The sequence below is a fragment of the Fundulus heteroclitus genome, chromosome 19 (genome assembly GCF_011125445.2).
Source record: "Fundulus heteroclitus isolate FHET01 chromosome 19, MU-UCD_Fhet_4.1, whole genome shotgun sequence".
Classification (NCBI taxonomy): Eukaryota; Metazoa; Chordata; class Actinopteri; order Cyprinodontiformes; family Fundulidae; genus Fundulus; species Fundulus heteroclitus.
In genome coordinates, this window is record NC_046379.1 from 5,265,448 (window position 1) to 5,286,219 (window position 20,772).

Sequence of the window (20,772 nt, forward strand, 5' to 3'; positions counted from 1 at the left end):
AAGATTCACTGTATATAACTGAATGCACCTTCCCTACTCTGCACTTTCTTGTATGAGCCGATGTGACGAGTGAATTTCTCCATTGTGAGATCAATAAAGACCATCTTATCTTATCTTATCTTAAATGCACAAATTTCAAGACAATTTGACTTATTTTTAGCTCCGTTTTTGCAGTGTGCACGTTTGTCCACACGGAGGCAGAGTGGCACCAGCCGACGGCTGGCGAGCTGCAGCCGATGCAGAGGAGTCAGTAAATCAGAGCTCTGTGCCCCACGGAGAGGCTGAGGCAGCAGCTGACCTCTAGCTCCTCAGCGGCTGCCGCTTCAGTGCGAGGGCTCGGCTCTCCCTGCAGGAGCGGCCCAGCCCAGCGCAGCCGTCAATAAACACAGTAGACGCATTCGCTTCACTCGCTGGCCGGAAAGAGCCTATTTTCCTGCTTTCGTGCGGCAACGTTGTGGTAAGCCAACCGGCCCAAGCCCACGGTTGCACGCCGCGGCCTAATTAATCAGATATCACCAACAGACCACCGTGCCGGAGAACCCTCCGGGGCGTTCCGAGCGAGCGGGATGGCCGAGGGAAGGTTTGCTATTCCGAGCCAAACGCACACACCTCCACCCTGACACCCCCGCACCACTCCCTCGCTCGCCATCCAAGCCTCTACAGCAGTCACAACACGGCAGCCATTTTAGATCTATAAATCAGAATGCATGGCGTCATGCCACTGTGTATAACCTTATGTGGCTTCTCGCTCTCTCTCTCTCTCTCCATCTCTCTCTCTCACTGCAGCAGCAGAGGAATGGATTGAATAATATGGAGGATAAAAACGTCAAACGTGGAGAGAAGAAGAGGTAAACTAGACGTCTCCGGGTTTAACGCGTTAATCAGGACGTTTGGGCTGAAGCTGGCGCACTTGTTCAGTTTTTGTGCATCACTGACTGAGGTGGCATGTCAGGAACACATCAGCGTGTGTATTCATATCTAGAAATCCCAAATATTGGGATGTGAGGCTCGTCCCTGCTTCGGCTAAGGTTGAGCAGGACGTTTCCGGATAAGGCTGACCGAGGAGCTTTAAATTTGATGATAAATTCGGAGTTAAAAAATCTATAAGTCCCCCTAAGTGAGAAAAACATGCTTGAGTGTGTGTGACCAGAGCCGAGCTCACTCAGCCCAGTCAGCCCTTCCTTTCTTCACGCCTGTCGGAAACACTCCCATGTCAAAGACATGGCTGAATGGGTGCATCTCTCTTCTCCTCCTCCTCCTCCTCTTTGACTCTCTACATCTCCTGATGGATTTTGATTCTCCTGCTCTCTCTCTCTTCCTCCAATGCGAGCTCAGATCACCGCTCCGTGCTACCAATGTCCTCCTCGCTTGCCAGCCAAGCGAGAGAGCCCCCAGCGACGTCGCCGTTGCCACAGAGGCGACCCCGGGACACAAATAGGACGTGACACCCCGAGAGAGGGGCAGAGGTGGAGGAGGAGGAGGAGGAAGAACATGTACTCTCCCCTCGTCTCTTTACCCCCACAGTCTTGTCTCTGTGTCTCCTTCCTTGTGAGGGCCCTCGGCAGCAGCGCAGTGGGGAGGAGAAGTGCGCTGATGTAGAGTTTGTGACACCCGATGACTCACAGTGAAGACATTTGAAGATGGATATGACCTCAATTTGGTGATTTGTGAAATCAGCGCTGAGACCGGGATTATTTTCTTAGTTTTAACTTCAGTATTCGCTCATAACGGTGATAATAATACCTTGCAGATATATCAATGCCTCTTGCACAATTAAAATTTTTCTCCCGTACAAGCTGCAAACTTTAAGCTAACTACATGGATTGCATTTTTTTTTTTTTTGCGATTGAAAATGTAAAAAGTGGCCTAAATCTTTTCAGTCCCTAATGAAATGCAAAACATGCAACAACAAAAAAAAAAAAGCCACTGTAATGAGACTGAAATTTAAATTTTTGGCCTGTGTGGAGCAGTAAACTAACACCGTGAACTCGTCATGGTCAGCGTGAAAAACCGGTGGTGGCAGCATCATGCTGAGGGGTTGCTTTTCTGCAGCGGGGACAGAGAAGTTGGTCGGAGTGGATGAGACGACGAGGAGAGCTAAATCCAGGTCAGTACTGGAGGGAAACACGTTGGAAGAGCAGGGCCTGGGTTCACCTTCCAGCAGGACAACAACCCTAAACATACAGCCGGAGCTACAATGAAATGGTTTAGATAAAAGTGTGGACCTAAATCTAATTAAGAGTTTAGATAAAACCCAAAGTCTCAGTACCCCACATGCTGTAATTGCAGCAAAAAAAGAGTATTTTACAACCTCATAAATAAGGGAGAGAAATTGTAGCTTGTGTTTGTATTGTTACAAACTGAGAAAAAGTTCAAAGAGTTTAGAGAATTTCTGCTAAATGTTGCGATGCAAAAACCCAATTTCAGGGCCGGCAGTAGGCGAAGTGAAATCAGAGCAGTTCTCATCATATCCATGAGCATATCAGGAATTTGGTTTGCATTTAAGAAGCAGAGGTAGAAAGTATCGCCAGCAGGCTTTATGTGTAAATATGTAACGTTTGCTCCGCACAGAAAAATATAATAATGCAATATGCTGCACAAGTGTTATTCAAGCCCTTAAAATCTTTGCAAACTCTCTATTTTTTTTAGTGCTTAACCTGTAGTTAAGCTGTTCAGCTCTGCGTCCGGCAGTGATGACACGCTTTGAATCAAAAACGATTCTTTTACATGCAAAAAAGTGTAAAAAATAAAAAAACAAAACATAAGGAACATGTATTTGATGAAATCTGTTCTAATTCTAATAATTAATTAGAGTAATAACTGATTTTTTCATAGCTGATCCCACTCTGTAAGCTGGTGGACTCTCACGAGGTTCTGAAATAGGGAGATTTAGCTTAAAATACCTACTATCTGTAGCGCCTATTGTAAAAAAGAATTTAACATAAGATGCAAATATTTAGGTCGAAAACACCTAGATAAGTTTGTTTTTAATGAATCTAAGAGTTAAGAAGACAACAGATGAAGGGATTCGCATCCCCCTCCTGCTCTGGATCCCCTCCTGCTCTGATCTAAATCCGGCGTAGCGTCGACTGTAGCTGCACACCTGAACTCTGGAGTTCACAAAAAGCCCTTCAGCATCTTAAAAAATGTAAATACACTTGAGCACGCACTGCACACATGAAAGCGGCTCTACGGTGAAGCGGCGCGGATAACAGACAGACTGGATCCGCCTGGAAATACATGAAAAAAAAAAGCCTGACACGGTGCGAGCCGACGAGGACGCGGCAGCCCTGGGGTTGCCCTCAATGACCTCAGAGAGGCAGAGAGAGCAGGACGAAGGGAAAGAGGCGAAAAAAAAAGGGAGATTTTAAAGAGTGAAGCATGTAAATAAAATGGATTTTGCAGCTGGGGGAAAAAAAAATGTGAAAGATGAACAGATGATGAGAAGGGTTCCTGAAATGCGCCCAAAGGATGCAGAGATTTTTTATTTCCTGCCCTGCTCTCTTCATCCGTCTTCCCCTCCTGCAACGCGGGTCAGGCATCCATTTTAGTCGGGCTCTAATCTTCGCCAAGCCCTCCTACATTTTGTGAGCGAGGAAGCCAACACTCCTACATCCTGGGAGCAGAGAGGGATGCAGGCGCTTCAGCGCTGTGGAGCCAGGAGATGCGCGCTCAAACTTGTTTTATTGTTGTTGTTGTTTTTTTGTTGTTGTTTTTTTTAAGGCAGATGTGAAGCGACGCTTTCTCAGAAGACCGAAATCTCGGAAGATCTGTCCTGCTTTCGCGTTGAAACGCATCGGCAGACGAATCAGCGGCATCGGGTTGGCTTTTTGCAAAAACAGCCGTTATTTATCGGGAACAAAAAAACGTCTCCCAGACGAAGCGTTGCTCGTCGCATTAATATGGTTTAAGCTAGACGTCTCAGTAAAACTAATCAGTTTGGCAAGCGGCAATAACTTTTGGTACAGTGCAAAACCAGAGGGGGGGGGAGGGGAAAGGCTGGGAACATTTGGAGCGTCAAAGTCTCTCTTTTGAACATTTTACAAAAATAAACACATTTTTATGTGTGAGTAGAAGCTCAGTTCCAAAAACCTGCTGATGCGGTGCCCTGTTTTACCCAAACCCAGGCTTCTGCTCATCACTTTTAGCCTCAAATGCCTTTTTTTTTTCTTTCGCTCCACCCATCATCAGAACTTCAACACCCCTCCCCTCTTCATCCCGCTTTCAAGCTCATTAAGTTGGGACGCTTTATCGGAGGGCACACTCACTCCTCCAAGGCCCGACACACAGCCCCGTGCACGCACTGACACGCAGACGATATTCAAAGCTGGCTTGATAAACCCTATTGTTCATACACACACACACACACACACACACACACACACACACACACACACACACACATGTGCGTCTCTCCAAACCCCTAACCCATCTCTAAGCCACCCCCCCCCCCACCCCCCAGTCTCCTAATCAACTCTTCCCATCCCTTCTCTCTCACCCTCTGCTAAACCCCACACCCCTCACCCAGCTCTGGGGAGACACTTTCAGCAGAGAGGGAGGGATGCAGAGAGGGGAAGAAGGGGAAGAAGAGAGATGGGAGAGACGGAGAAAGAGAAGCACTCCTCCTCTTTGCTCTGCTGCCACAGCGGCTGGGCTACAGAAGCCTTTGATGTTCTGCAAATTTCAAATTTCATTACAGAGAACCCCCTTCTCCCCCCCCTCGCCCCCCTTCCTCCCCTCCCTCCCTCCTTCCCTCTTCGCTCTTGCGCTTAAACAAGCTTTTCTGCCTCACTCTCTTACCCCGCCAAGCCTCCCCCTCAACGCTGAAGTTAAGGAACTGAAAGCCCTGCAGAGGAGACTCCTCATATGGGTTAATTATTCATTGTGCTGCGCCTGTATGTGCCAGATGTATGTTTCTCTGGGTGTGTGTGTGTGTGTGAGACTCAGTGGGATGGAATCTGTATTTTTTTGCGATGCCCGTCTCATCCCTGGTCATCTTGGATCCCCACCGCTCCCTCCCTCCTGTCACTTCAGTGAACGTAGGTTCATCTCTGCCGATCTTCTCCCAGAGAGTCTCTTGGTGCACCGTGAGCAGACAAGACTGCAACTGCGGACCATCATCCAGATTTGCTCAAGGCAACCATTTGCGGGGAAGGATGCTGCCATCTTAGTTCAGAGTGTGTCAGCTGCTTTAGGAAGAAGGGACCCCCAGTGGCCCCCTGATGGAAGTGAGGTGACACTAAAGTGGCTGATGGATTGGTTGTGTCAGCAGCGACGGTGGGGAGAAGGAAACATGGGGCCGAATGCTTAGAAAAGTGTGTTTTGTACATTTTTTTTTTTTGCTACAAACTTTCCCTTAAATCAATAAAACAAAAATAACAAGGCTATTTTTCTGCTGTAATTTAGCAATCTGACCTGTATGTTTTTTCTCTCCAGATGTTTGCCTTCTCATCAATGTTATTTCTATACTTAGGCAGGAACAAGGTGACGCTGTACCTCGGGTTAGCCACTGAAACTGAACTGTGTGTTTGTGGATAAATTCCGGTTTGATTTGATGCCCCTAAATAAAATCCTGTGCAACCAACCACCTTCAGACGTCACCTAAAATAGAACCCAGCTGTTCTGTGAAGGCCTCAGCAGTTTGTTAGGCAATAGTACGCACACTGTGTTTGAGATTTTAAATCAAAATGGGTCTTTCCATGTTAAACAAAGTAATACTAAATATTACTGCTTACTTTCTGTTTATAACTTTTTGTTCTCTCTCTTTTATCTTCATAGTAGGTACACCTGGTCTGACGTTCTGTTAACTGTGACATCATCCAGGGATCACAGATCACCCGCTACTACCATCTAATATAGAACAGACTACTGGATCTATGTGTGCTTCTGTGCTTGTTTGTCTGTCTTGTTGTGTCTCTGCTCTGTCTTCTCTACGCCCCAGTTGGTCGAGGCAGATGACCGTTCATACTGAGCCCGGTTCTGGTTCTGCTGGAGGTTTTTCCTTCCCCCTAATGGGTGGTTTTTCTTCCCACTGTCGCTTCATGCTTGCTCAGTATGAGGGATTGCTGCAAAGCCATGGACAATGCAGACGACTCTCCCTGTAGCTCTACGCTTCCCCAGGAGTGAATGCTGCTTGTCGGGACTTTGAAGCAATCAACTGGTTCCCTTATATAGGACATTTTTGACCAATCTGTATAATATGATTGAATTTAACTTTGTAAAGTGCCTCGAGATTACATCTTTCATGAATTGGCGCTATATAAATAAAATTTAATTGAATTCAAGATAAAATGTATTTAGTTCAGAAAGAAAATTGTGGAGAAGTTTAAAGCAGGGTTAGGTGAAAAAAAAAAACAATACCCCCCAGATTTAAAGATCTCCCAGAGCTCTGTTTAATCCATCATCTAATCATGGATTCAGTGCATTCATCAGAGACGTTGCCTGTTATAACTTTGGAGGAGTTGCACAGACCCATGGCTCAGGTGGGATAATCTGTTAACAGGTCAACTACAGGGTGCATTCCACGAATCTTTAATCCACAGCTGAAGGAAAGCCATCATCCATTCATCCATTTTCTAACACGTCTGCCCCTTGTGGGGTCATGAGGGGGTGCTGGTGCCACAGGGTAATCCATCAGAAGTCCTGTTTTCAGTTTGTTGCCGGCCATGTAGGGGACACAGCAAACAGATGGAAGAAGGCGCTCTGGTTGGATGAGACCAAAAGGAAACTTTTTGGCACTCAACGCACTCTGGACATCGCCCTGACAAACATGGTGGCGGTAGTGTCATGCCTCGACGATGCTTTTTGTCCAGCAGGGACGGAGAAGCTGGCCACAATTATTTTAAAAGTGTTTTCCTTATATCCACACTACATTTATGATAAACTATACATTTTTTCACCAAAACAAATTATTTTACACCAACAAATGATAAAAGTATTAGAACAAAGTTGTGCAAAAGTACAATAGCAAAACCACAAAAACATTTATTTGGGATTAGGATCACCACAGAATTAGGCATGAAAACCTGGATGAAAGGCTGGATTTAAATGCCTAATAACAAAAACCTAATCAGTTTTTAACATTTTCATATCAGATTGTCTTTTTCAGTAACACGCAGGACCGTGGCCCCTTTTATAGACTTCAAGCCGAGCCGTGGGCCCCCTGCTCCTGACAGTCAATGTGAATACTTGCCACCCACACTGGTAGTGAAAGTAGAACGCGACAAAATATTTAGTTGTTTTCATCCTCTGGTTGAATGTCTGGGGTTATAAAAAGTAAAACACTGGAATAAAATGTTGATAACATCACAGCTCCTGAGCAGACATGGCTCCTCATTGTGTCCGCTGACAGGTTGGGAACCACTGAGGTAGGGTTAGCGGGACTCCTGGCAGCCTTTGTGCTCCACCATGTTTTTTTATGTTTGGCTTGTAGCCTCCATAAGAGGAATGACTTGTGTTATGAGGGGATTGAACCTTGTGATTTAACGGTGCTCAGCCTGGTGGATCGGCTGAACCAACTGCAATAAAGATGGCTGAACTGGTAGATGTGGGTAAAGCATTGTCGCTGCATAAAGAAGCGGAACGCAGGCAGAAAGTAAATGTGTTTTTCAAGGTAAATAGTTTTCTAAATAAATTCCAGACAAACTGCAGTTAAAATAAGAACCTTGACAGATCAGGCAAGTCGCTGCGAGCCGCACAGGAGAGGGAGAAGAGCCGCATGTTCCCCCCTCCTGGACTAGACAAACCTAGACTGGAATATTCCTCGCTGATTAACAATCATACAACAGTTTTTAATTTGTTAAACCTTCATTTATGACAAAAAAACAATTAATATTCTTATAAATATTGCTAAAATCTCATTCTGCCTTGTTCAAGTGAACTCAGTACCGCCACCTGCTGGTTGTTTTGTTACAGACCTTTTGCACACAGCGTTTTAGGTAGATTTAAAGGCATACTATGCAACATTTTTCAGTTAATTAATGTGTCCCATACCGTTTTGGATGATTAAATGAGTCATTTCAGGTCGAACAAAGGTTTTCTCGTCCGCCCTGGTGGTCTGTGGGGGAAATCCCGTACTTGCAATTGCAAGAGCCCTCGGCCCGCGCTCACAGGCTCAGAAGTCTCGTGCATCACGAGAGTCGGTCTTGCTTTACGGCGAGAACTCCATGTGTTTTTGCCCTGCCATTCACTATATGCACACGCGAAAGCAACAACAAAGAACCGTGTGTTAACGTCAAATAAACATGCAAGCATATTGAGTTTTTATTATTATTATTTTTATGTATTTATTTATTTTTTTTTTTTTGAATGACGGCGAGGCGGTAGCGTGAGTTTGGCAATGCGGCCGCCTCGCCAAGATAGCGCTGCGGGAAACCCTGATGTTCATACTTTCACTGTTAGTCATTGTTTGTACTGCCGTTTTTTCGACTTTTCGTTGCGTTCGCCTGTCTGCTAAGCTCAAAACAACCGCGCCTGGCTTGACGGAGAAACCAGAACAGCTGAGCATCTTTACGACAGTGCACTTTTACTTTCGCCCTCTGGGGGGAGCCTCGCTGGAAAATCAACCCCGGTTGCATAGTATACCTTTAATTGGTAAAGTTCAACACATAAAATGCAATACACTAATTTGTGTTGTAACTCAAACCAATAATAAAAAAGAAAAATATAATATGTCCATCACCTTTAATGTGTGCATATGTGTTTCAGGAAGTCACTGTGAGACATCAGATCAACAGAAAGAGATAAATATCTCTCTTCAGGTTTCGCGATAATCTTTGGTTTAGGTTGAGTTGTGATGCCAGTGCTCAGTCTCCTGATGCTGACTGGTTTTCCTCTAAAACACTAAGGGGGCATAGCTGATAAACAAAGAAAGCGTGTCCTCCTGTGGGTGTGGGTGTTTTTCAGTTGACAGCCTGTCAGCAGTGATGGCCCCCTGACATGGCTTCTTCCCTCTTTAGCTTTTTTCTGCTTTGCTTCCCCTCCTCCTCATCCCTCTGGTCCCAGCTGCCAAAGCTCCCCTGACCCCTGACCCCCGAGTCAAGGCCAAGGTTGGGAGGTTGTTGCCACGGCAACGTAACAGCCCTCTGGTCCTTGACTGCTGACCCAGAGCACCCAACGTAACCAGGAAGATGATAATTTGTTCCCCTCTGCCCGACCCCCCCCCCGCGTCAGCCAGCGCACGAAAGCCATTTAGAGCACAGAGGAGGTGAATGAGCCCAAAAGATGCAGGGATCAATCTTAAATGATGGATGGATAGACGAATGGATGGATGGATGGACAGATGGACGGAAAGAACAAGAGGGGGACGCGTGTGCTGCTGAAAGGAAATCAGTTAGGACGACCTATTGACCATCCTTCCCTCTTTCAGCTTAAAGAGATGGAGATAAGTATGGTCTAAAAATGAAAAGGGCAAAACTAAAAGCAAAAAACAAAACATAAAATCAAAAAAATCAGTTCATGACTGAAGTAGACATCAACTGAATGAAACCATTAAGCTGAAACAAAAAATGTTGACGTGTTTTACGTTCGGCCACAAAGCTGAGGAAATCACGAGGAATAAAAGTCATTATTCAGATGTTTGCTCCAAGTCTGCAAAGTTTTTCTTTCCTTTACCACTTCACCAATTCAAACGCCCATTTATTACCAATGCACGGCCATTTTGACCCAATGTATCTGTAAAAAAAAAAAAAAAAAGCTTTGAACAGCTTGTACTTAACCATCACGTACTGAGTTGAGTATTATACTTAAGTTAGGCTATCAATTTGCACAAAGTGCTCAAATGTCATGTAAAGCTTTACTCGTTGGTGTTTTGTTTCCTTAATATTTTATATGACACTCCATCTTTATTCATTTTGGTTCTGATTCATGTTTGGGCCAGCTTACTCTCTGTAATTTGACTCCTGATCCAATAAAACTTGTAGAAAACGGGCTAAAAATGGGTTCCAGATGAGATTATGTTAATTCCTTGTAAAGCTCATAATATCCACTGGAGATCCAGTTAAGAACTGCATATGATGCCCAACTGGTTGTATTGACATGGTTCTTATTTAGTCCCTACACTAGTGAGTAACCCCATACATGAAGGCCATTGTGAGCCATCTTGTACTCCTCCAGCTTGAGCAGGATCTACATGGTGCCCAAACACCCATGTTGGGTGGTGTGTGTGTGTGTGTGTGTGTGTGTGTGTGTGTGTGTGTGTGTGTGTGTGTGTGTGTGTGTGGTCACCTTCTGGAAGGCCTCTTTGCTCTTCAGTGCAGCCTCCTGTTGAGCAGGGCTGGATGTATAGATGGCAGAACGATACTGAGTACCGTTGTCATTGTGCTGCTTCATACCTGCATAAAAAACACAAATGTGTCATCACACTGCATCCTTACATACAGAGTTGGTCTTCCTGTTAGAAGTGGCCAGACGCATGAAGGTGCAAAGGTAAAATGCAGGGCTGTGAAAAGGTATTTACCCCCTTACAGATAAATGGCTGCATTGCATTTTACAAGCCACGCCCATGCCTGATTTATGCCTGACCTGTATACTAAACAAAATCACTTCAGCATAACCTTTCTGACATGAGGCAGGACAATTTTTTTAAAGCAACACATAAGGCCCTGATCTAAAGAAATGAAAGAACAGACGAGAAACAAAAACATCCTATTAAGCAGATAAAACAAGCCAAACCTAATTGGCACTGTGTGAAAAACACAATGGCTCCCCAAGCCTAGTACCGTATTCTTTTGGACTATAAGTGGCACCGGACTATAAGTCACATTTATTTGGAAATTATTTTCACAAAATCCAAGACTGAAAACTGACATTTAATCTGGTAAGGCAATTTATTTAATTACCATCCACAAAAGGCTGAATAACATGGGACATACCTGGGCGGTTCAATGGGGCAAATTAGCTTAACAAGCCACCAACTCCGGCTAGCAAGTTACCGGCTGGGTTCCCGCCAGCACATTTCAGCTTAACGACCCGTTACACTGTAAGTTGTCAAAATTAGACCGTGAAAGTAACGGTGCTACGTTCTAAGCTAACAGTACAACATGTTTGAGAGCAACATAGAAAGGTCAGTAAATCGCTTGAACATGCACCAGAGGAGTTATAAACAGCCCGGAGAACGTAAGCTAGCGCTAGCCGTTATTAGCTTCACAGATAGCCCAATGATGCGAATCAGTTGTGGTCTGGGCTTAACGTGACGCTCCGCTGCGTGAATGATACGCAGACAGTGAGAACAACAAACAGTCATTGTTGTCTATGAGTTAACGTTTAAATAAATTTTTAAGGGGCATAGGAGCCGGATATAGTTTCCACAAGCCTAGAGCACCTTCTTGCAGCTATAGATTGTAATGTTTCCTCCTTGCTTCATGTTGGTTAGTATGAATTACCATTTAATAACATGACTATAAGTCACAGGATCAGCCAAACTATGAAAGAAAGTGTGACTTATAGTCCAAAAAATAGGGTAACTTGCTGTTCCACCCTTGGTGCAACATAGCCCACCAGGTGTTTGCAACAATGGGCAGTGGTCTACTCTTCTTATTTTGATTCACATTGCAGGGTTTTAAATAATAAACAAGCTATTTAAGGTCACACTACAGCAACTTGGTTGGATTTCTTTCCCATCTTTGAGGAGGCCACAACAAAACGTCCATTTTAGTGTTTTCACCCATTCAGGGGAGGGCTCAGAACGGCTCCATCACTCAGAGCAAGTTGTTGAGGTCCTGAAACAGCAAAGCAGCCCCAGACCATCACACCACCGCCACCATGTTTGACTTAAGGCTCGAGGTTGTCATTTTTATTCAAGATGTACACCTTCCAAAACTTTTACTTTTATCTCGTCAGGCAACAGGATGTTTTTCATAAGGTCTTGGGGGATCACGAAGATGCTTTTTGGTAAATGTGAGATGGCCCCAGTCTCGCTTTCTCGTTGTTGAATCACAAACTTTGCCCTTTACTGAGGCAAGTGAGGCCTGCAGTGGTTTAGATGTTATTCTGGGTTCTTTTGTGGCCTCCTGGGTGAGTACGCTTTAGCAATAAATTTGACAGACCGGCCACTCCTGGGAAGGTTCACCACTATTTTATGCTTTCTTCATGTGTGGATAATGGCTCCCACTGTGGTTCACTGTACCCCCAGATAGATCTGTGACCCTTTCTAGCTGACAGATGTCAATGCATTTGTTTTATATACATTTTCACAAAGGGTCAGCTTGGTTGTCTTTTAAAAACTGCATTTTGTATATATACAGGTTATCTGATAACCTGAGTATATCTATATCTATATTTCTCTAGAGATAGATAGATAGATAGATAGATAGATAGATAGATAGATAGATAGATAGATAGATAAGAAACTTTCCAAATACCTTTTCATAGCAAAGTGGAACATATTACCTCGAGGTAATTAACTTTGTTTCATCATCTGTTGTTGAATTTCTTTTGATCAGAGCCTGAATGGGTTGATGTTGGTGCTTCTCACATAGGACAAGTTGGTTTTGACCGCTTCCGTTTCCTTTTTTTTATCCTCGTTTTGAAGACAGCAGTGTTTATTTGATTGGGTTATATTTGACTGATATTTAACTGTGTTTGTTCAAACCTTCAAGTGTGTCAAAGAGTAAAAACACGTTAAATCTGTATAGGAGCAAATACTTTATTCTCTGCAAGACGCTCTCAACATTTTCATCAGCTTTACATCAGTGGGTTTGGAAGGAGGCCAGGCCTAAAGCACCTTGATTAGAGGGCTAAACAGCTTCCATCACTTCTAAGGTTTTAAGAAGCTACAATCCTGATCAGCTCTCGCATCAAGCAAGGCATCGATGTGCATCTTTCTCTCCTGGCTCCAGCGTTTGCTTTTTGTCTGAAGAGACGGCAGTGGTGCTGATCTATAGCTGGAAATATTCCTGTTTCTCCATCTCTGACCGGTTGTTATGAGCTGCAGCCAGTGGAGGCTCTGTGCTTCTTTCAAGCAGTAATGGATATTCCTTCCAGCCTACTGACAGCGCCATCAGCTCAGTTCTTTACAGCTGTAGCTTCGGAGGCAAATTCAGAGTCGACTGGCCACTGATAGCCGGTTAATACAGAGCTTATATACAGCTGTTTCTGCATTTGTGCATCCTTGTGTCAATTTCAAGATTTTGCTAATGCTCCTTCTCGCGTTAGGTAATTTTCTGGCTCTAATTTGGGGAGAAAGTGCAGCTGTAAACTCAACAGTAATTGCTAATCACCTTATAAAGTTGATGTGAGAACATGTTGGCAAATGGCTTCTGGGTTGTACATCAAACACGCACCTGTGCTGTCATCCAAGCGGTATACACGCTCATCCAAAAACTTTGAGTTTCAACGCTGGTTTGTCAGAGAAACGACTCCTGCGGGAGATCATTGGCTTTTCAGATGCTGAATGCTCTACTATTTTCAGTAAATAGTAACTGAGCTCCCATCTTCTGTTTGGTGCTTGGCAGGTTGGGAGTCCGTTTCCTTTGTTACCATATGCCGGGGCCACAAATAACCTGGATGCAACTATTAGACTTAGACTTGTCAATATTGTCCTCCAGGTTTTCATCACCGAACACATGACTGGATGAGATTTCAATGCAATGGCTCAGGAAAAGTGCAGAAACAAAAGAGCTGTGTTTTTATATATAAATAAAATTTGCAAAATTACAACTAAAATATCCCAAAAAAGATAAAAAAAAATATATGTATAAAAAGATAATACAACTGAACTGTAAACATTCTATATATTGTACATTGTGAATTAATTATACATTCAAGAATAAATAATAAAATGTTGTAAATTGCAGAAAGAAAGAAAGAAAGAAAGAAAGAAAGAAAGAAAGAAAGAAAGAAAGAAAGAAAGAAAGAAAGAAAGAAAGAAAGAAAGAAAGAAAGAAAGAAAGAAAGAAAGAAAGAAAGAAAGAAAGAAAGAAGTGTTACATCCCTGGAATAAACCAGTTATCATTCTTCAGTGAGTGGCAGACAGGGAGGTGTTGGTTAACATTGAAACTAATTTGTTATTCTGCCCTATAGTTGGATGATGTATTTTTTCTTTTACGTTTTATTCGTTATGCAAAGTGTTAAAGGTTTTTCAAACCTATTAAATAATATAACATAGCAATCTAAACCAATCCCAGACCACACACTGTAACAACCCATATATTTACATTATGTGCTAATTTGGTCTGTGGTTCTGTGGTTCTGTGGTTTCGGCCCTCCTCATTTAACTAAGTCAGAAGCACAGAGGTAGCAGTGCTGGACTTTACTCTGCAGCCCTGGCTCTTCTCCCAAGAGACCAGTCAGCATTTCACAGCTTGGGGCATGTGACCAAAACAACTCACGCTGCATCGTTAGGAACAAGCAACAGCGACCCGAACAGTGAGCTGAATAGGGGATGGCGACAGTGACTCGCGTGTCCTAATTGCCCCATTAGTTTTTAGATGACAGGCAAAAGGTCTTCAAAAAAGAAGAGAAGAAGTCCGTTTCTTTCTACTAAAGCCCTCCTGTTTGTCCTGTTTGTGATGTCCTGGATGACAGAGCATATACATCTGCATAACATCAAAAAATGAACTTTTGAGCAATTTAATAAAACAGCAGCATTTACACAGACCTCCGTGCGATTTACGCTGAGCCTTAAAATCAGGCATGACATTTGGCAGGGCGGAGAATTACCCAGAGGATGCATTAAGCGCTTTAACTAAGACGTGTGTTACTTCTGGCCGCGTTAACCCAAGATGGCCAACGCTTGAATAATGAAACCTCGGCCTCCGAGCAGTAAGCCATATTAAGACTGAGATTCTGTCACATATATTCATCCATTATAACGACTGGATCAGGTGTGATCACGTCATTAAATTACAGTACTATAAGTTAACCCTGCCGTAGTACATCAGCAGCGCTGCTGCTTTAGCTTTCTGTGTACACCGCTGACACGGAAAACATCATCTTGACACAGCAATCTGCATATCTTGTTGTCTTTAGATTAAATGTTACCTTACATCATGGCGTGTCACAACCTATCTGCGACGGGGCCTGTTCAAGCGGAACGGCCATAAGTATTCATCTGGTCGTCACTCAAATCAAAGCAGACAGGCAACCAGCGGCTGCTCTGTGACACACTCTGAATAAACTCACAATAAGTGATGTTTGCTGCCTCAGAGGATCTGCTTCCCTGAATGTTCCTCAATAAAAACTAAATGCTTGCGCGGTCCAAAGATGACGAAAAAGCGCATAGAAGCGGAAAAGCTGAACTACAGAAACGTGTTGACAACATTCGGGGAGGAATATCTGAAATGTTAATATTTTGGGGGTAATTTTAGTGAATAAATAAACAGTGAACACAAAAGTCAGGAGACACAAGTTGTGATATTACATCATACATTGGCTACAATTATTTGAACAAACTGCCATTAGAATAATACATATTTTAAGTATCGGTAACTTTGCATATCTTTTCAGTAAGAGGAAGAGGAAATATATAATATAAATAATAATTGTTTTCACATGACTTTATAAAGGAAGCCTCTTCTTTTACTATTGGAGCAACAATGCATCAAATGAATGGGAAGAAAGCTTTTTTTACATTTTAACTACCAAACAATATCCAGATGGACTCCAGATATACTAGCTCCTACATTCGCGTCACAGCGGCAGATCCTGCAGCAACTTTCTCACACTTCTAAACGCATGCATAGAAAATGTTCCGGGGCTGCAGCACACCTGGGAAATATTGCTGAGTGATGATGCAATTCTGCTAAAAAATTACTTCACTAAAGTTAATGTGTGAAAGTTTCAATATTCTCATGAAGAGTGCAGACGACTGCTAACGAACAACGTCGCAGCTGGGCGCTTACAGACGCAAAAGCAAAGTTAACACAGCAATCATTCACCAAAATTATATGATGAGGGTTATGAAACCATGACTGGGAGTTTCAGTTACCTTGCAAACAAACCCTTACCCCTAAGAAAATAATTTATTTAGTCTGCCATTTTCCAACAAACAACTTCCTTGTATTTTGTTGCATTTTATGCGATAGGTCAACGCAAGGTGGAGCATTATTGTGAAGTGGTAATAAAATTATACTGTCCCCAAAGAGTTTAACAAATAAAAATCTGAAAAGTGTGGCATATGTATTCAGCCTCTTTACTCTGATACCCATGAATAAAGTCCAGTACATCTAAATATAGTCCTCCTGTGTTTATGTTAATTTGAAGGCCTCAGAGGATGCTTACAGAACGTGAAAGAACAAAGAATATAACTCTGCAGCAGAAGGACAACATGGTTAGCAAAATGTTTTACAAGTAGCAAAGCGCTGCATGAGTCAGTACTTTGTAAAATCACCATTTGCTGCCATATGCCTCGACCAGCTTTGCACAGCTAGACACTAAAAGATTTGCTAATTTCTCATTTGGAAATAGCTTAGGCTCGTTCAGACTGGATGGAGAATGTCTGTGAATCACATTTTTTTTTGTTCTTGCCACAGACTCTCAAACAAATTTGGGTAACATAAGGTAAGAATTCCTTTATTGTCCTGCAAAGGGGAAAATTGGGTGTGACAGCGGCAAACACAATTATTAGCAATGAAAATAGGAAGACAAAAAGAACAAATATTCAAATATAATCAAAATTAGCTCTAAATTAGGTCTGGACTTTGATCATTCTAATATGGGTATGAACTTTCAGTTCAATTTAATTTGTCTAGCACCAATTCACAACTCATGTCACCTTAAGGCTCTTTACAAAGTCAATTCCATCAGATCCTCCAGATTGGTCAGAAAGTTTCCTCTCTAAGGAAACCCAGCAGGTTGCATCAAGTCTCTCCAAGCAGCATTCACTCCTCCTGAAAGAGCGTAGAGCCACAGTGGACAGTCGTCTGCATTGTTGATGGCTTTGCAGCAATCCCTCATACTGAGCATGCATGAAGCGACAGTGGAGAGGAAAACTCCCCTTTAACAGGGAGGAGAACCTCCAGCAGAACCAGAACCAGGCTCAGTGTGAACGCTCATCTGCCTCCACCCACTGGGGGCTTAGAGCAGACAGAGCAGAGACACAGAAAGCTCAGAAGCTCACATTGACCCAGGAGTACTTTCTATGTTAGATGGTAATAGAGGATGATCTGCCTCCCCTGATGATGTCACAGCTAACAGAACTCCAGCTAACTTTACCAAAAAAGGTAAAAGATAAAATAACAACAAAAAATTGGAAAAATTGAATCCATTTACTAGATTAATTGTGTTTAAAATAGGGCCACTGATCAGAGGGAATGCCTCCTTAAACAACTTGGTTGGGATGGTGTCTAACATACAAGTTGAAGGTTTAGATGAAGCTAAATTTTTACATAGTTCAGAAAGCTCTACTGCTGCTAAACAGTTCAAACACTGTACAGGTTCTAAAGATTCCTCCAACGCTGCCTCACTTACTAAGGACGAGGTAATCATCTCTGTCCCACCTTTTCATGCAGGGTTGCCCTGCATTTAAGCTCCCTCCACCTTCCAATCAACTCTATTTATCTTCCTTGTCCCTGCTGAAGAAAAGCATCCCCACAGCATGATGCTGCCATCACTTTTAGGGTGATGGTTGCATCTGACCAGTGCACCTCCAGTGAGCTTGCTGCATTTACCGATCCAGTTACTTTTGCTTGTAACTGATTGCAGTGACATTTATTTAGGCATATGAGAGTAAAGGTGGATAACTGCACATCATTTTTTTTTATTTGTAATGGAAATGTGAAAACCATGCATTCTTTTCATTCCACCCTACAGATATATGTTCATTTTATTGGTTCTTGTGAACTGGATGCATCCTTACACCTTAGTCCACCTTAGACCCAGGAACAAACACTCCCGAGTGTTAGAATCTGCTTAAAACGCAAAATTATTCTCATTTACTCTGGTCCACCTACAAGGAAGAAATCATTTACTCAACAACTCTTTAACTTGTACAGAATTTCAACCTTTGGTTAAAGATACTACGTCCAAAAGCACCTCCATAAGGTCCTAGTCTCCATGACTAAAAACGAAACAAACCCTACATAAAAAGAGAGAGAAAAAAAGAAAACCTCCCACCTTCGCCTCACTCTCTCCATTTTTAACAGCCCCCATCGTTATTTTCTACATCCATCAAAGGCAGCAGTAATTATTAATGAGAACCTCCCTGTTCTCTCTGCATTATGCATGAGAGCCTTGCCTCTGAAAGCAGAGGGTTATGGGGGAGGACAGAAGAGGAGGGGCAAGAGGTCACACATGTGCACGTGCACACACACACACAGCGCCTAGAGGGGTCACTGACCTACGCCCACCAAGCTGAAAATATTAATTAATAGCCCCTCCCAAAAATAAGGGGAATTTTAACACGGCTCCTTTAAGTTAAATGGAAGCCAAAGTCTGAGGAAGTGAGGGGTGAAGGAAGGGGGAGTCTCCGAGGGAGTGACTACGCTCTCCTGGAGACAGCCGTGCACAAATGTACACGCAAACACTTTTGCTTGTGTTCAAACCCGCTGAGAATTGTTGCAACTCCGTAAAATCTCTTCCAGTGTTTCTGCTGCAAAGAAAACAAAAATGGCTCCACTCATGTTGTCCCTGCTGGGGATAAAAGCCTGTGATTCCCTCCCACCCCCCCACCACCACTTCCAACTTTCCCTCCAGGTCCTTGCTTCTGCATTTTGTTTTCATTTCCAGATCTCCTCCGGCTCGTGGCTTGACGCCCGTTAATGCGCGTCCTTCTGGACGCCGTTTGTAACTGCCTGAGCCAAAACGCGTAGCTCCTGTACATTTGTGGGTTTGGGACGTATCGCCTTGCAGAAGCACAGCTAGACGTTGAGCTCAGCTCAGTTTCAGGGGGAACAAAGGCAGAGCAATCACACTGTAATCAGTTTGAAAGCGATGGTTATATCCATGAGGAAGACAAGGAGGAATAAATTCTGTACTTTAATTTATTTCCCCTAAAGTCTCAGTAAAACACAGCTGGACCTGAAGTCCTGCTATTGTTGGTTTCTGCATTTCCAAAGAGTTCTTGAGTAACTGGCAAGTTTTTTTTGGACGCTTTTGAACACGAAGGCAGAACATTTGAAGTGAACTCGGGATTATTGCACTTGGCAGCGCGTTCCAATCAGACTGTGGCAAAGCGAGAGCTAATGGATGATTTAATGAATTTTCTTTTTCCTTTTTTTTTCCTTACATCTTTTATTTCTTTCCCCACCTCTCTACCCTTCCATCATCCTCCCCTTAAAAGCAATATCAACCCGATGAGGTCTATAAAAGCCGTAACCCTGGCCTACATCCACGCCACCGTCCAAGGCGATTACTCAATGCTGATGTTTTTTTGTTGTTTTTTTGTTTTTTGCTAATTTATTAGAAAAAAAGGGCAGAGAAAAGACCTGTAATTCCTGATGGCTGCAGTGTTCCCCGTGCATGTGCGATAGTACGAGTGTTTGTGCCGTGCCCCGCAGGCCCGTTCCAACTGTGTGCGTGCCAGCAGAGCGCTCTCCTCCGCCTCTCTCCTCTCAACTTCTATTTTTGCCCTGTTCTTATGTAAGCCGCTGCTAACGCGCTGGAGACAGAGGCAGAGTACGGAGCTGGGATGGCGAGAGGCTCCCTGGTGGACGCGCGCACACACACACACACACACCTGCACGCACGTCCGCGAGGGGCTGCGCACGCATGCAAAAACGTACGGAGCAGGAAGCAGAAAGTAACGCTCTGCTCGCTGTCAGACGGTGACAAAGCACATACGGAGGCGATATTAAATCACAACTGTGACTCTGCACAAGACACGTCACGCACGTTACCACGGTGGTTTTCTAGGAAGGGGAGCGCGTCCCGCTTTGGTCATTACCTGATTGCTCAGTTAATGCGCGGAGAGGCGACTGCGGACCGGGTTTACACTCGGCAGATATTTCACGCGCTGCAAAACGGCTTTGTTTTCCGTTTTTTCCGTTTTTCAGCGGAGCAGCACCTTCTAACGTGATCACTTCATGGTTCTGGGCACGCTGTCAGAACACTGTAGCTCTGGCCCTTCGCTGTTTATTTTTAGCCGCTTGTAAATGCAATGAGTGAAGCTTGCCCCCACTCTATATCAGGCGGCATGAGATCAAAATTTTGGACTCCTCAAAATGTATAACCGTCAACATTAGATGGCATTTTGCTTAGCAGCTTATTTTTGGTGTGGCAGATAAAAAAAAAACAGTTTTTACAAAAAAAGAATCATTTTCTATGCTTACAGTAATTTAAAAAGTAGATTATGATAGGAGAGGAGGCCGATCCGATCTCATATCAGTATTGGACGTAATACTGATCCTGTATTGCTGTGGGTTCAATTCTGACAGATCTTTAGGTTTAAAATGTAACCTAAAACATCGTTGCACACTTGAGTGCTACTAAATATACAGAGTAAACCCATAAATCTATATTAATAGATCTACATCTGGATGGAGCTTGTTATGGAAGCCCGTTGCTGCTGCAAGATAAGCCCTCTATGGTGTAGCCGCACCTTCTTCTGAGATATTTTAGTGTTAAAAGAAACATCTAAGTTGTATTTAGTTAGATGTTTCTTATGTGCTTCGTGCAAACAGGTATTGTCTGAAATTGTTAAAGTAATGGTAACTGGTGAGAAACTACAGAGCTGTACAGATAAGCAACACAGAGCTTCAGAAACAGTTAATTTTTATTTTTTATTTTAAACCTCTATTGATGGTGTGTGTAGGATTTAGAAATGTTGGGAGCCTCTCAGAAGATTGACGCAGCACAGGAAGAAGTACCTAGTTGCAAGCTAGAAACTACATGGAGAGG

General features: G+C 43.4%; 1 protein-coding gene across 2 annotated transcripts in view; it reads right to left on the bottom strand.

The window, feature by feature from the left end:
• The window catches only part of si:ch1073-358c10.1 (mitochondrial peptide methionine sulfoxide reductase), a 61,141-nt gene that overhangs the window by 10,070 nt on the left and 30,299 nt on the right, over nt 1-20,772 (bottom strand). For both annotated transcript variants that reach the window (XM_012864592.3, XM_036150789.1), the window contains exon 5: nt 10,225-10,331. In XM_012864592.3, the coding sequence (XP_012720046.2) occupies nt 10,225-10,331 (107 nt within the window). The remainder of the gene's footprint in view (nt 1-10,224; nt 10,332-20,772) is intronic.